This window comes from Malus sylvestris, chromosome 17 (genome assembly GCF_916048215.2).
Source record: "Malus sylvestris chromosome 17, drMalSylv7.2, whole genome shotgun sequence".
Taxonomy (NCBI): Eukaryota; Viridiplantae; Streptophyta; class Magnoliopsida; order Rosales; family Rosaceae; genus Malus; species Malus sylvestris.
The window spans coordinates 16,831,663-16,846,379 of record NC_062276.1 but is presented as its reverse complement, the minus strand read 5'-3'; the positions used below and the strand labels follow the sequence as shown (position 1 = coordinate 16,846,379).

The window sequence follows — 14,717 nt, the reverse complement described above, 5'->3', positions numbered from 1 at the left end:
TCCCAAACCATACCGAAATCAAACCGAAAATCCCAAAAAAAATTTATACCGAAACCAAACTGATCCCAAAGTGTTCTGTATAGGATCGGTCTCACACTTTAAAATATTTCGGTATTATAATCTCGAACCGAACTTTAAAGTTCAAACCCATGTGCTTTGAGTATGTATATGGAATATGTATATGGCCTATTATATTATTAAATAACTCAAAGCACATGGGTGCTAATTGCTATCTACAGAATTCAACATTCACTCTCTCTCTCTCTCTCGAATTATCTCTATCTGCAACCCACAAAGGCAGAAGCCACCTTCCTTCAACTCAATCCAAACCAGAGCCGACATATCCCTACTCATTCTTTCTCATTTCTCATCTTTGTCCCTTCACTCAGTCTCAGATTCTCTCTGTCTCTCTGTCTCTCCTTGAATTCGAAGCTCAGCAGCCACCACCCTCAATGTCTCACTTTGATGAACTCTCTCTGCTCCGGCCACCACCACACCTCACGGCTTCATCCACACCTCCAATTCTCTATGTGGGTTTCGAATTGAAGGATTATTTTGTGAAAACATGTTCATTTAAATAACATATATAGCATGCATTTAACAATTAAAAGGCAGAATCATGCTTGCATGCATTCAAAAACAAAACATTACCCATGAAATTCAAAGCCTAGTAGATTGGTGAACCAAGACTCAACTCAAATCAAAGTGAGTTGAGAAATATATACCTTTGTAGATTCCTCTTTGCTTAAGCAAAGGCTAATCTATGGATTTGGATGGAAGAATAGGTTTCTCCAAGTTCCCAAAATTGAGAACCTCTAAGTATCCACACCAAGGTAAGATTGATGAAGAAATGAGTGACCTTGGAGTAGTGGGATTGCTAGATACACCCTCCAAGGGGGCCGGCCTCTTTAGAGAGAAAGGAGAGCATTGTGTTCTCTCCAATTTCCTAAAAGAAAAACCCTAAATGAATTTTGGCTATAAAGTCATATTTATACCTTTATTCATTGGAGTGGCAAACTTGTAATTAAAGCAAGTTCACTACCCTCCTCTAAATGGCCGGCCATAGGGTTTTGTTTGGGCTTTTTGGGCCTTTGTAAATTAAGTTGTCATACAACTTAAGTCAATGGGCTTGACGTTCGAAGCCCATTGGGCCTTAAGGTCCAAAACTATCCCGAGGTCTTTAACGAACTTATTCGTTTAATTAATTAACATATTAATTAATCCTTGCCATAAATAATTAAACCATTTAATTATTCTTACTCATCTCCATTGTTTCTTCAATCTCCACCTTACACGGTGTACGGTCCATTAGGTTCCTTTTAGCGAGGCAGTGGGCGATTAAAACTCTTTAAAATCGATTGTGAATTGAAACTTACTTTCAATTCTCCCTTTAGTGTTTATACACGTTTAGGGCTTCCACAAACCAAGAGTGACACCTAGCAGCATATCATGGTTACCCAAGCTAATCAGAAAAGGTAGAGAACCTATTCAGTTTAGGATTACAAATGCAATACGGTCTTTCTCTAATACAATACTCTTGACCACATTGTTTGGTTTGATAGTTTATTCATGTCTACTATCCAATGTGATTCGTGTGCTTATATGATTACCTTGAATGTGATTTAGAACGACTTTTCTAAATCTCATTCATACTCTGGCCAGAGATTCTTAATCATATCATAGAGTATTCTCCCCCAAACGGTTTGAAGGTTAGAGATCCCTTGTTGCGCATTCACTTGCCTCCATAGCTAAGTGGCGTAACCCCAACTATGTCGTGGACACCCTCCTGATGGAGTGACTTTGACATAATCAAAGATCAAGTACTTAACCACAAGACAAACGTGATGCCTCAGGTCAAAGGACCACTTTGCATTATCCCAACCATGAGTTCTCATGTGACATGAATATGAGAACTCTTCGTTGATCGTGTTCAGTGAACTCATTCTCTATTGAGCACCTACGTACTTGTCTTGATGTCACACACACCAATGACTCGAGACTAGTCACTATCCCTGAGAGAAGACACAGCACGTACTGATCTTAACGAACTGTCAATGCCCAATTGGCAATCCTATGATCAGGAACGTTTAGGATGTGTCTATGAAAGAATGGTCTCATGAATCTAACTTCTTTAGATCGCATTCTCCCAATCACATATTCCTTGGACTCATCGTTTAAGCATATAACATTTATATGAGACGGCTCAAACAATAATATTTGCCCTTGATATTAAACTAGATTAGTTTAACATGTGAAATGTCCGTAAAGTATCATTATATGATTAGTTTTAGGGCACATTTCCAACACGAATAAGGTTAGGGTTTCAAATTGGGGGCTCGAATTGTGATGAACAGATTTTAGTGGATGTTTTTGCAAGAAAATTTATGTGAAATTACGTGGTTTATATCTTAATTTCATTTACTTGGATGTTTGAATGGTCTATATTTTTCTTCTCAAAGAAGTTAGTATCTTGGTTGGCTGCAATGTTTTATGATGATATGTTGTGTGATTGTTGCAAGTTTCATGCTTCAGATTCTTTTGAGATGATTGAATTATGCAAATGCAATTAGTTTTTGCAGATTGAATTGGATTGGGAATTTGGGTATCTTAAGTTTTACAGATGCATATCAAATACAATTGTAGCAGTCTGCCGGCAATTTTGTGTGAATTTTATTCGTGATTCCTGATTTGTCCCAAAATCCCAAAATTATTTAGAGATTCCTGAAATTTGGGATTCCCCAAAATTTGGTTTGGGATAGGTCTTGAAATTGGAATTTCTGAAAACTTCGGTTTGGAAATCGAGACAAGAGTTTCGGTTCGGTATCTCATACCGAACCAGCCCTACGCACAAGAGTACATGTGTCCAAGTCAACGAACCAAACTTAACAGGCCGGGCCGAGTCGACGAAACTCCTAATCCAATAGGCTTTTGTATTCGGTTATAGGCAAGCCCCTTGAAACCCATCGCCAACAAAATCGAATTGAAATTCCAATTCTTTCAGCATTTCTATTCGAAACCCTCTGATTCTTTTTACAAAGTTCAATTGAATGTAAACTCAATTTCCATCTGTTTGAGAGGCGTTCGATCAGAGATCGTCTGCCATGGCAACCGCGGAGTCTCTGAGTGCTGTTAACAAAGGTGAGACTTTTGGGTTTCTTACTAAAAACCCATAATTCTCAATGTTTAATTGGGGTTTTTAATATTTTTTAACTGCTTTAATTAGTTTTAGTTTTTGGGTTTTGTGCGCTTTATCGATGGTGATTTTATTTTTCTGGGTTTTCAATTTGGTGCAGTGGTTGTTCATCTGAGAGCTACTGGTGATGCTCCTATACTCCAAGCCAAATTCAAGGTATGCCATTTGTGGTTACAGACTTACAGTAGTGTTTATGAATCTTGAAATTGAATTCCACTTTATTTTTACCATGGTTTATGATGAAGAAAACTCCGCCTGTGTAAGTTTATCTTACATTGCCGGTCCCAAGCCCGAGTAAAGGAGGAGGGGGAGGGCATCAGGTAGTCGACAGCCGGCACTCCACAATTACGTCGAATCCTTATGAAAATGAATCCAGAACGAAATCGCGCTAAAGCTAGGGCGTCACCTGTAAGTGGCGTGCGGTGTGGCCCGAGCACAGTGATAAGTGAGCAAGGGTCGTTGTATCTCCATCGGCACCCGGATGTAGTGTTAAATGAGCAAGGGGGCCATAGAAACTTCTTTTCGAACGACTCCACTCAAAGTTGTTTGGGAGCATATGCTCCTATCAACTTTACACAGGACACACAAAAGAAGTACTTTGATTCTATTGGACAGGGGAAGGTGAAGAAGCTAGGACAGAAGGGTAGAGTTCAAGAGAGCAGAATGCGTTTAGGAATGTGGAATATAGGAACCTTAACGGGAAAATCTATGGAAGTAGTGGAAGTTATGGTGAGGAGAAGGATAAATATTATGTGCTTACAAGAAACTAAGTGGGTTGGTCTTAAGGCAAAGGATCTAGAAAACTCAGGGTTTAAACTTTGGTATTCGGGCACAAATAGAACGAGAAACGGTGTTGGCATCCTAGTGGACAAGACCTTGACACAAGATGTTGTAGATGTCAAGAGGGTAGGAGATAGAATCATGGCAATCAAGATTGTAATAGGACAAGAACTCATCAATGTGATTAGTGCGTACGCACCTCAAGTAGGGTTGGATACGAGTTCGAATGAGAAATTTTGGGAAGACCTTGGAGACTTGGTGCAAGGAATTGCCCAGACGGAGAAGTTATTTATAGGAGGAGATTTAAATGGACACGTGGGCAGGGAGACAGGCAACTATGGAGGTTTTCATGGTGCCAAGGTTTTGGGGAGAGAAACGAGGATGGGGAAGCTATCTTGGATTTTGCAATGGCATATGATCTCTTCTTAGCCAACACTTTCTTTAAGAAGGGAGAAGAACATGTGATCACCTACAAGAGTGGGTCGTCAAAAACACAAATAGATTTTCTTCTAATGAGGAAAGGGGATCGTATAACTTGTAAGGATTGCAAAGTTATACCGGAAGAGAGCTTGGCTAATCAACATCACTTGTTGGTGGTGGATGTACATATCAAAAGAGTGAGAAAAAAGAACAAGACTTGGAAGTGCTCAAGGACTAGATGGTGGAATCTAAAAGGAGAAAAACAAAACATTTTCAAAGAGAAAGTAATCACCCAGTATGGGTGGGATAGAGAGGGGGAAGCTAGCCAAAGGTGGGATTCCATAGCTACTTGTATCCGAAAAGTAGCAAAAGAGGTATTAGGAGAGTCCAAGGGCTTTGCTCCACACCAAAAGGAATCTTGGTGGTGGAATGAGGAGGTACAAACAAAGGTGAAGGCTAAGAAGGAATGTTGTAAAACCTTATACAAGGATAGGACCGATGAAAATGGTGAAAGGTATAGAAGAGCGAAGAAAGAGGCGAAGAAAGCTGTGAGAGAAGCTAAGTTAGCGGCTTATGACGTTATGTATAAGCGACTAGATACCAAAGAAGGAGAGTTTGATGTCTATAAACTAGCTAGAGCAAGGGAAAAGAAGAAAAGGGACCTAAACCAAGTGAGGTGCATCAAGGATGAGGATGGAAAGGTTCTTGCTACAGAGAACGCGATCAAAGACAGATGGAGAGGTTATTTTCAAAATCTTTTCAATGAAGGACATGAAAGGAGTACTTATTTAGGGGAGTTGAGTAACTCAGAAGAGTGTAGAAACTACTCATTTTATCGTCGAATCAGGAAGGAAGAAGTGGTTGTAGCTTTGAAGAAGATGAAGCATAGAAAAAAAATGGGCCCAGACGATATACCAATTAAATTATGGAAAGTCCTGGGAGAGACAGGTATAGCATGGCTCACTGACCTTTTTAATAGGATTTTGAAAACGAAGAAGATGCCAAATGAGTGGCGAAAGAGCACTTTGGTGCCTATCTACAAGAATAAGGGCAACGTACAAAATTGCATGAACTATAGGGGTATTAAGCTAATGAGTCATACAATGAAGCTATGGGAGAGAGTCATTGAGCATAGATTGAGGCAAGAGACATAGGTTTCGGACAACCAATTCGGGTTCATGCCAGGGCGCTCAACCATGGAGGCAATCTATCTCTTACGAAGATTGATGGAAAGATATAGAGATGGGAAAAAGGATTTACACATGGTCTTTATAGATTTGGAAAAAGCATATGATAGGGTCCCAAGAGACATTCTTTGGAGGATTTTAGAGAAGAAAGGAGTACGAGTAGCATATATCCAAGCTATAAAGGATATGTATGAAGGAGCAAAGATTGACGTAAGAAGTTATGAAGGACAAACCGAAATCTTCCCCATAACTGTAGGATTACATCAAGGCTCATCTTTAAGTCCTTACCTTTTTGCGTTGGTAATGGATGAGTTAACAGGACATATTCAAGATGATATTCCTTGGTGTATGCTTTTCGCAGACGATATAGTGTTGATAGATGAAACTCAGGAAGGGGAAAATGCGAAGCTTAACCTTTGGAGATAAGTGTTGGAATCTAAAGGTCTTCGCCTAAGCCGATCAAAGACAGAATATATGGAGTGCAAGTTCAGTGCAAATGGAGGCCAAAATGAGTTAGGGGTGAGGATCAGAGATCAGGAAATACCAAAGAGCGATCGTTTTCGTTACTTAGGATCTATCTTGCAAAAGAACGGAGAATTAGATGGAGATCTCAACCATAGAATACAAGCTGGATGGATGAAGTGGAAGAGTGCATCCGGCGTGTTGTGTAACCGCCGTATGCCACTGAAGCTCAAGGGAAATATTTATAGGACTGCAATAAGGCCAACGATGCTGTATGGCACAGAATGTTGGGCGGTGAAGCATCAACACGTACACAAAATGGGTGTAGCGGAGATGAGGATGCTTCGTTTGATGTGTAGGCACACGAGAAATGATAAGATTAAGAATAAGGATATCCGAGGAAAAGTAGGAGTAGCCGAAATTGTAGGAAAGTTGAGAGAAAATCGGTTACGGTGGTTTGGACATGTGCAAAGAAGGCCTACTGATGCTCCGGTTAGAAGATACGACTACGGGACAGAGGTTCAGGGCCGAAGGGGTAGAGGAAGACCTAGGAAAACTTTGGAAGAGACTCTAAGAAAAGACTTAGAGTATTTGGATCTAACGAAGGACATGACACAGGACCGAGCATAATGGCGGTACTAAGATTCATATAGCCGACCCCACTCAGTGAAGAAAGCTTTGGTGTATTTAACACAATACGTTGGAAATGAATGAAAGCTTATTTATTGATATCTCTGATAAGTTACAAATATGTACATTTACATGAGTCAAAATAAACAAACAAGAGGGAGCCTTCACAAATGTTGCTTAGGAGAAGTCTCAGCAGTCGGTAGAGCCCCAGAAAGAGAAGGCATCGGAGGGGATCATTCGAAGCCTCAGTACTGGACAGAACCCTAGAAGGAAGAGGCATCGGAGGTTGATCATTTGGAACTTCATTATGTTGTACAGCCCCAGAAGACGAAGGCAATAAATGTCGTTGGAACAAACCCACAAACCGCTGATGATCAAGTAAAACCTGACCATCAGATTCTTTCATCTGGTCAAGTTTCCTCTTCATGTTTGTAGCATAGTTATGTGCGAGCCGGTGCAACTGTTTATTCTCATGCTTGAGCCATCTAATCTCCTGTTTGAGACTCATCACTTCAGCCGCCAATGATTCAACTTGGCGGATTCGAGCAAATAGGCGTTAGGCCATATTAGACACAGAACCTGCACACTGAATACTCAGAGCCAGAGAATCTTTAACAGCCAATTCATCAGACCGTTTGGAAACTAATCTGTTATCTTTGGGAGGGAGAAGGTTCCTGGCCACCACCGCAGCGGTCATATCATTCTTCATCACGGAATCTCCAACGGTAAGAGGACCAGTAGGGGATAAGAAGGATGGGCGCCATATGTTGTCTGGAGAAGGCATGGCTGCCTCTTCAACAAGGTTCAAGTCAAAACGACGATCGGAGGGGCCAGACATTTTCAAAGGTGTTGAAGAAAGAAAAGGTCGGACAAATCAAGATCTTAGAAGTGCAAGAAGGGAGCTTCTACTGGTGAAGATTCAAGTGTGCTTTGAAACTTAATGCCAGCCTCTATAAAAATCTGCACTCGACGGAGCTTCAGAAATCGAAGAGGCGTTTGCTTTCTCAAAAGTTGGGCTGCTCAAAGACCACGAGGGCCGATCTCAGAAATCGAAGAGACGTTTGCTTTCTCAAAAGTTGAGCTGCTCAAAGACCACGAAGATCGATCTCAGAAATCGAAGAGGCTTGCTTTCTCAAAAGATGGGCTACTCAGAGACCACGAGGGTCGATCTCATAAATCGAAAAGGCACTTTTCAGCCTTGTCAGCACCTGTCACATGCACACTCAGCTTTGCTGAAATTACGGGCATTCTGTCGAAGATTTCTGGTGAAGTAGAAAGCACGTGAATCTTACTGTTCAATCATCCACTTTTCACACGCACCATCAGCTCAGGGTTACCACAGATAACTTTGCCAAAGATCTCTGACAAAGTTTAGACACGTGAACCTTGCAGCTCCTACTACATCGCTATGACCAAGAAGGGTAAAAGAATAGCAAAGAAACAACACTAACAAAGTTTAGACACATAAATTTTGAAGGTCTAGCTATCATATTATTACCCATAAGGGTAAAGGAACAGCACCACTGCTGGATAATTGGAAAGTCCCTGTGTGTCAACCTCTGTGCTCCGTGGCAAGGTAGACTAGCAAACATGCCCTACCTTTACTCACTTTCGAGAAAACACTCCCAACAAGATTGCTTGCTCCAAAATCGAAGAGGCATCGTTCTCCGAATCTCGAGAGCCAGACTCCCAACATGATTAATTTCTCAAAAACCGAAGAGACACCGCTCTCCGAATCTCGAGAGCCAAACTCCTAGCAGGATTGCTCTCTCAAAAATTGAAGAGGCACCATTCTCCGAATCTCAAGAGCCAAATCCCCGACAGAATTGCTTGTTCGAAAACCGAAGAGGCACCGCTTTCTCAACTTCGGGAGCCAGATCTTCTTGGATAAAGCTTGTCTGTAATCTTCACACGTAACATCAGCTTTCCAGATACCACAGACCACTTTTTCAAAGTGCTCTGACACACGTGAAGCTGGCAGCTCCCACTACCATGCTATGACCAAGCAAGGTAAAGGAATAGCATTACTACTTGTTGTTAGGGAGACTCCTATATATGTCGACCTCCATCCTCAACGGACAGGCAGACCTGCAAAAATGCTTAACCCTTCCTCATATCTGAGAGGGCACTCCCAACGAAGCCTCTCGAAATACTCAGCTTTCTTTCCCCCCCGATAATACCTCTGTAAACAAGCTACACCAGAGCAAGAATATCTCATATCATTAGGGTTAAAAGCAAGAGTATCCCATATCATGCTTTTTCCCTGTCTTTTCCTTTGGCCTTGTTCTTACCTGCAAGACAAGGAGAAAGAGAGCAATCAATCAGAACTTGGAATCAAGCTTCCAGTCAGGAACTGACTGCCTGGAACCCCTTACCTGATTACTTACCTGGCATTACTCTCGAGTACTCATCTTCAACATCTTATGCTTCTAGAGAAGATACCACATCTGTCTGAGGAACCGATAGGGAAAGTGAAAAGGATACAAAGAAGCATGTGGAGACAAGCGTAACAGAACGCGTGCCGATACATCCACTACTTTATCAACAGTAAAAGTATCCCATATCAGCAGGGTCGAACGTACTCTAGATTTGATGGACTTGTTTTGACCCTCAAATTCTTCAGTCGGCCTTATACTCTGAAGGAAACCAAAAAACCCTACGGCCCAGTTCAAGAATAAGCCTGTGGAAAGTTACTTCTTCAAAAGCAAAAGTATCTCATATCATCTATTCTCCTTTTCTTCTCTTTATCATTCATGTTGCCTGCAAGATAGGGAAAATGAGAACAATCAGCCGGAACTCGAAATCAAACTTCTGATCTGGGACTGATTGCTTGAAGCTCTGATTGCTTACCTTGTCTGTCACATCTTTCAGCAAATCCCCTAGTTCGGCGACTTGGGGGACTCCTACTACATGGTTTGAATCGCGCTTAACCAAGCCTGAAACTACAAGTAAGCTTCAAGTGAAATTGATACATTACCTTATGCATCTCCACTAGTTAAAGATACCACCCCTGGATGGAGGAAGAGTACTTCCAGAGAAGATGCCACATCTACCTATGAGACAGATAAGGCAAGTGAAAACGATACCACACTTTGGTACTTAGAAGTTTCGTGATTACGAGATCATTCTCCCACAATATTTCCTAATGTCATTTGTACTAAATCATTCATTTGTACTCACTAAAGGAGAGCTTGAACCTATGTACTTGTGTAAACCCTTCACAATTAATAAGAACTCATCTACTCCGTGGACGTAGCCAATCTGGGTGAACCACGTACATCTTATGTTTGCTTTCCTGTCTTTATCCTTTTACATACTTATCCACACTAATGACCAGAGCAATAACTTAATACTTTCTGTTATACCAAAGTCCTCACTGATTTTGTGCATCAACAATCCTTAAGTCCTTACCCTTTTGCGTTGGTAATGGATGAGTTAACAGGACATATTCAAGATGATATTCCTTGGTGTATGATTCTCGCAAATGATATAGTGTTGATAGATGAAACTCAGGAGGGGTAAATGCGAAGCTTAACCTTTGGAGAGAAGTGTTGGAATCTAAAGGTCTTCGCCTAAGCCGATCAAAGACAGAATATATGGAGTGCAAGCTCAGTGCAAATGGAGGCCAAAATGAGTTAGGGGCGAGGATCGGAGATCAGGTAATACCAAAGAGTGACCGTTTTCGCTACCTAGGATCTATCTTGCAAAAGAACGGAGAATTAGATGGAGATCTCAACCATAGAATACAAGCTGGATGGATGAAGTGGAAGAGCGCATCCGGTGTGTTGTGTGACCGTCGTAGGCCACTGAAGCTCAAGGGAAAATTTTATAGGACGGCAATAAGGCCGGCGATGATGTATGGCACAGAATGTTGGGCGGTGAAGCATCAACACGTACACAAAATGGGTTTGGACATGTGCAAAACCGAGCGCAATGGCGTTCTAGGATTCATATAGCCGACCCCACTTAGTGGGAAAAGGCTTTGTTGTTGTTGTTGTTATGATGAAGAATTTGTGCTTCTAGAACAATATTTGGAATGTTTTAGATTTGTTTTGGGCATTTGTATTTGCATTGCTGATTTATATGAGATTCCATATATTGGTTCTTTAAACAACACTGCATTCCGATCATAAGATCTTCATATGGGATGTTGAAAGTGAAATTGACCCTTTACTTTCTATGATATTTTAGATTTCAAGTGCTACGTTTGAGACCCGCTTCTTTTAATTTTACATTTTTTGTCTCTGTTTTGAATGCTTGTTGCTCTTCGATTGCTTGATTACCAATCCTGTTGTTCTTTCTATGAATAACATGCTAGAATTCTACTCAACCCAGAGATCTCTAACCATAATTAATAGCCTGAGGCATCTGAATGTGATATAAGTTTTAGCCATATCGGGTACAATGACAGGAAAGGAATACTTTTGCGTATCCTAGTGAATGACATTTTGTAGTATAATGCCATAAATCTTGAATGATGCTTAAAGATGGGAGTTGAAGCTTTTCCACCTGTCTTGAATCATCTCTACAATGGATTTTAAGAAACAATAGATACTATGTCGGGACATCTAAATTCAACCAGCTGCTTTTTACTTCTTCCAGAAATTATCTTCTGTCACTGGCACGTTAAATTTTCCTTCTGTATTGTTAGTTTTGTAATGGGATATTAAAGTTAGTTCTCCTCAATAGATTCTTGGAACCAACAAGTTTGCTAAAGTGATTGAGTTTCTAAGAAGGCAACTTCACAAGGAGACCTTGGTAAATGATCTCATCATTTGTATCTTTAGACAATTCTAATTTTTGTCGATAAGTTTTGGTGTCCTTATCTCATCTTCCCTGTTTTGTAGTTTGTGTCTGTAAACAGTGCATTCTCACCAAACCCAGATGAATTGGTGATTGATCTGTATAATTCGAGAAATATTATTACGACTTGATTTTCTAAATAGTGTAGTTCTGTTTGTCAGTTCTAAATTTTATTAGTGGAGGGAAGAGTTAAATTGCATCATTTGTGAAGTATGGTTGAGATTCTAGCATTGTAGCGATGTCTGCTGCATGCTCAACCTCTTTTGGATAAATGCGGGGTTCTATTAACTAATCTTTATCAACAAAGCAGAATTTTTGTTTTGATGGTAAACTAGTGGTTAACTATGCTTGCTCCATGGCATGGGGCTGACACTCACTTTCAGGATGGCACACATGTAAATATTTTTGGTGTAAATAACTTAAGCAATTTACGCATGCGTTCAGAATTACTTTTCTCTGTTTTGCCTCATTAAGTTTTTTTTTATTTTTTTATTATTTTATTTTTTTTATATCGATCTTAAATATAGTTAATTGGAGCAATGGTCCCTGAACTTTAGTCTAATCGGAGATTTGGTCCCTAAACTATAAAATCTGTGAACATTGGTCCCTAAACTTACTACAATGTGTAGCAATGCTTTTTATGGGTAACTATGTTAGACTTTCTCCCATTTTGCCCCTTTAAACTCTTTATTTTGGATGGAATTTATAACGGTGTTTACTCAAAATGACCACTGCTCCATCTTATGACAAGTTCAGGGACCAATACTCGTGGATTTTAGTTTAGGGATCAAAGCTCCATTGAACTCCGCCTGTGTAAGTTTATCTTACATTGCCGGTTCCAAGCCCGAATAAAGGAAGAGGGGGAGGGCGTCAGGTAGTTGACAGCCGGCACTCCTCGGTTATGTCGAATCCTTATGAAAATGAATCTAGAATGAAATCGCGCTAAAGCTAGGGCGTCACCCGTAAGTGGCGCGCTATGTGGCCCGAGCACAATGATAAGTGAGCAAGGGTCACTGTATCTCCATCGGCACCCAGATGCAGTGTTAAATGAGCAAGGGGGCCATAGAAGGTTCTTTTCGAACGACTCCACTCAAAGTTGTTTGGGAGCATATGCTCCTATCAACTTTACACAGAACACACAAAAGAAGTACTTTGATCCTATTAGACGGGGGAGGGTGAAGAAGTTAGGACAGAAGGGTAGAGTTCAAGAGAGTAGAATATGTTTAGGAACATGGAATATAGGAACCTTAACGGGAAAATCTATGGAAGTAGTGGAAGTTATGGTGAGGAGAAGGATAAATATTATGTGCCTACGAGAAACTAAGTGGGTTGGTCTTAAGGCAAAGGATCTAGAAAACTCAAGGTTTAAACTTTGGTATTCGGGCACAAATAGAACGAGAAACGGTGTTGTCATCATCGTGGACAAGACCTTGACACAAGATGTTGTAGATGTCAAGAGGGTAGGAGATAGAATCATGGCAATCAAGATTGTAATAGGACAAGAACTCATCAATGTGATTAGTGCGTACGCACCTCAAGTAGGGTTGGATACGAGTTCAAAGGAGAAATTTTGGGAAGACCTTAGAGACTTGGTGCAAGGAATTGCCCATAAGGAGAAGTTATTTATAGGAGGAGATTTAAATGGACACGTGGGCAGGAAGACAGGCAACTATGGAGGTTTTCATGGTGGCCATGGTTTTGGGGAGAGAAACGAGGATGGGGAAGCTATCTTGGATTTTGCAATGGCATATGATCTCTTCTTAGCCAACACCTTCTTTAAGAAAAGAGAAGAACATGTGATCACCTACAAGAGTGAGTCGTCAAAAACACAAATAGATTTTCTTCTAATGAGGAAAGGGGATCGTATAACTTGTAAGGATTGCAAAGTTATACCGGGAGAAAGCTTGGCTAATCAACATCGCTTGTTGGTGATGGATGTACATATCAAAAGAGTGAGAGAAAAAAAACAAGACTTGGAAGTGCTCAAGGACTAGATGGTGGAATCTAAAAGGAGAAAAACAAGCCATTTTCAAAGAGAAAGTAATCACCCAATGTGTGTGGGATAAAGAGGGGGAAGCTAGCCAAAGGTGGGATTCCATGGCTAGTTGTATCCGAAAAGTAGCAAAAGAGGTATTATGAGAGTCCAAGGGCTTTGCTCCACACCAAAAGGAATCTTGGTGGTGAAATGAGAAGGTACAAACAAAGGTGAAGGCTAAGAAGGAATGTTGTAAAACCTTATACAAGGATAGGACCGATGAAAATGGTGAAAGGTATAGAAGGGCGAAGCAAGAGGCGAAGAAAGCTGTGAGAGAAGCTAAGTTAGCGGCTTATGACATTATGTATAAGCGACTAGATACCAAAGAAGGAGAGTTGGATATCTATAAACTAGCTAGAGCAAGGGAAAAGAAGACAAGGGACCTAAACCAAGTGAGGTGCATCAAGGATGAGGATGGAAAGGTTCTTGCTACAGAGAACGCGATCAAAGACAGATGGAGAGGTTATTTTCAAAATATTTTCAATGAAGGACATGAAAGGAGTACTTATTTAGGGGAGTTGAGTAACTCAGAAGAGTGTAGAAACTACTCATTTTATCGTCGAATCAGGAAGGAAGAAGTGGTTGTAGCTTTGAAGAAGATGAAGCATAGAAAAGCAATGGGCCCAGACGATATACCGATCAAATTATGGAAAGTCCTGGGAGAGACAGGTATAGCATGGCTCACTGACCTTTTTAATAGGATTTTGAAAACGAAGAAGATGCCAAATGAGTGGCGAAAGAGCACTTTGGTGCCTATCTACAAGAATAAGGGTGACGTACAAAATTGCATGAACTATAGGGGTATTAAGCTAATGAGTCATACAATGAAGCTCTGGGAGAGAGTCATTGAGCATAGATTGAGGCAAGAGACACGGGTTTCGGACTATCAATTCGGGTTCATGCCAGGGCGCTCAACCGTGGAGGCAATCTATCTCTTACAAAAATTGATGGAAAGATATAGAGATGGGAAAAAGGATTTACACATGGTCTTTATAGATTTGGAAAAAGAGTATGATAGGGTCCCAAGAGACATTCTTTGGAGGATTTTAGAGAAGAAAGGAGTACGAGTAGCATATATCCAAGCTATAAAAGATATGTATAAAGGAGCAAAGACTGCCGTAAGAACTCATGAAGGACAAACCGAAAGCTTCCCCATAACTGTAGGATTACATCAAGGCTCATCCTTAAGTCCTTACCTTTTTGCGTT

The 14,717-nt window shown here is 40.7% G+C and overlaps 1 protein-coding gene across 2 annotated transcripts; it reads left to right on the top strand.

Moving 5' to 3' along the window:
- Positions 1 to 3,101: 3,101 nt before the first annotated feature.
- On the top strand, positions 3,102 to 11,845 carry LOC126610469 (ubiquitin-like protein ATG12). 2 transcript variants are annotated; one of them, XM_050278525.1, is made up of 5 exons: positions 3,102 to 3,138; positions 3,294 to 3,349; positions 11,362 to 11,430; positions 11,520 to 11,582; positions 11,786 to 11,845. In XM_050278525.1, exons 1-5 carry the CDS (start codon positions 3,102 to 3,104, stop codon positions 11,843 to 11,845), a joined length of 285 nt encoding a protein of 94 aa, XP_050134482.1. The 2 variants fall into 2 exon arrangements, with proteins under 2 accessions (XP_050134482.1, XP_050134483.1); XM_050278526.1 differs by lacking the exons at positions 11,362 to 11,430; positions 11,520 to 11,582.
- Positions 11,846 to 14,717: the final 2,872 nt, after the last annotated feature.

Bases quoted from the DNA above. Each gene is read 5' to 3' on its own strand.
- LOC126610469 (XM_050278525.1), top strand. From the start codon at position 3,102: ATGGCAACCGCGGAGTCTCTGAGTGCTGTTAACAAAG. The intron at 11,431-11,519 runs GTAAATGATCTC...CCTGTTTTGTAG, and splicing joins AACTTCACAAGGAGACCTTG to TTTGTGTCTGTAAACAGTGC. The intron at 11,583-11,785 runs TCGAGAAATATT...TCAACAAAGCAG, and splicing joins TGGTGATTGATCTGTATAAT to AATTTTTGTTTTGATGGTAA.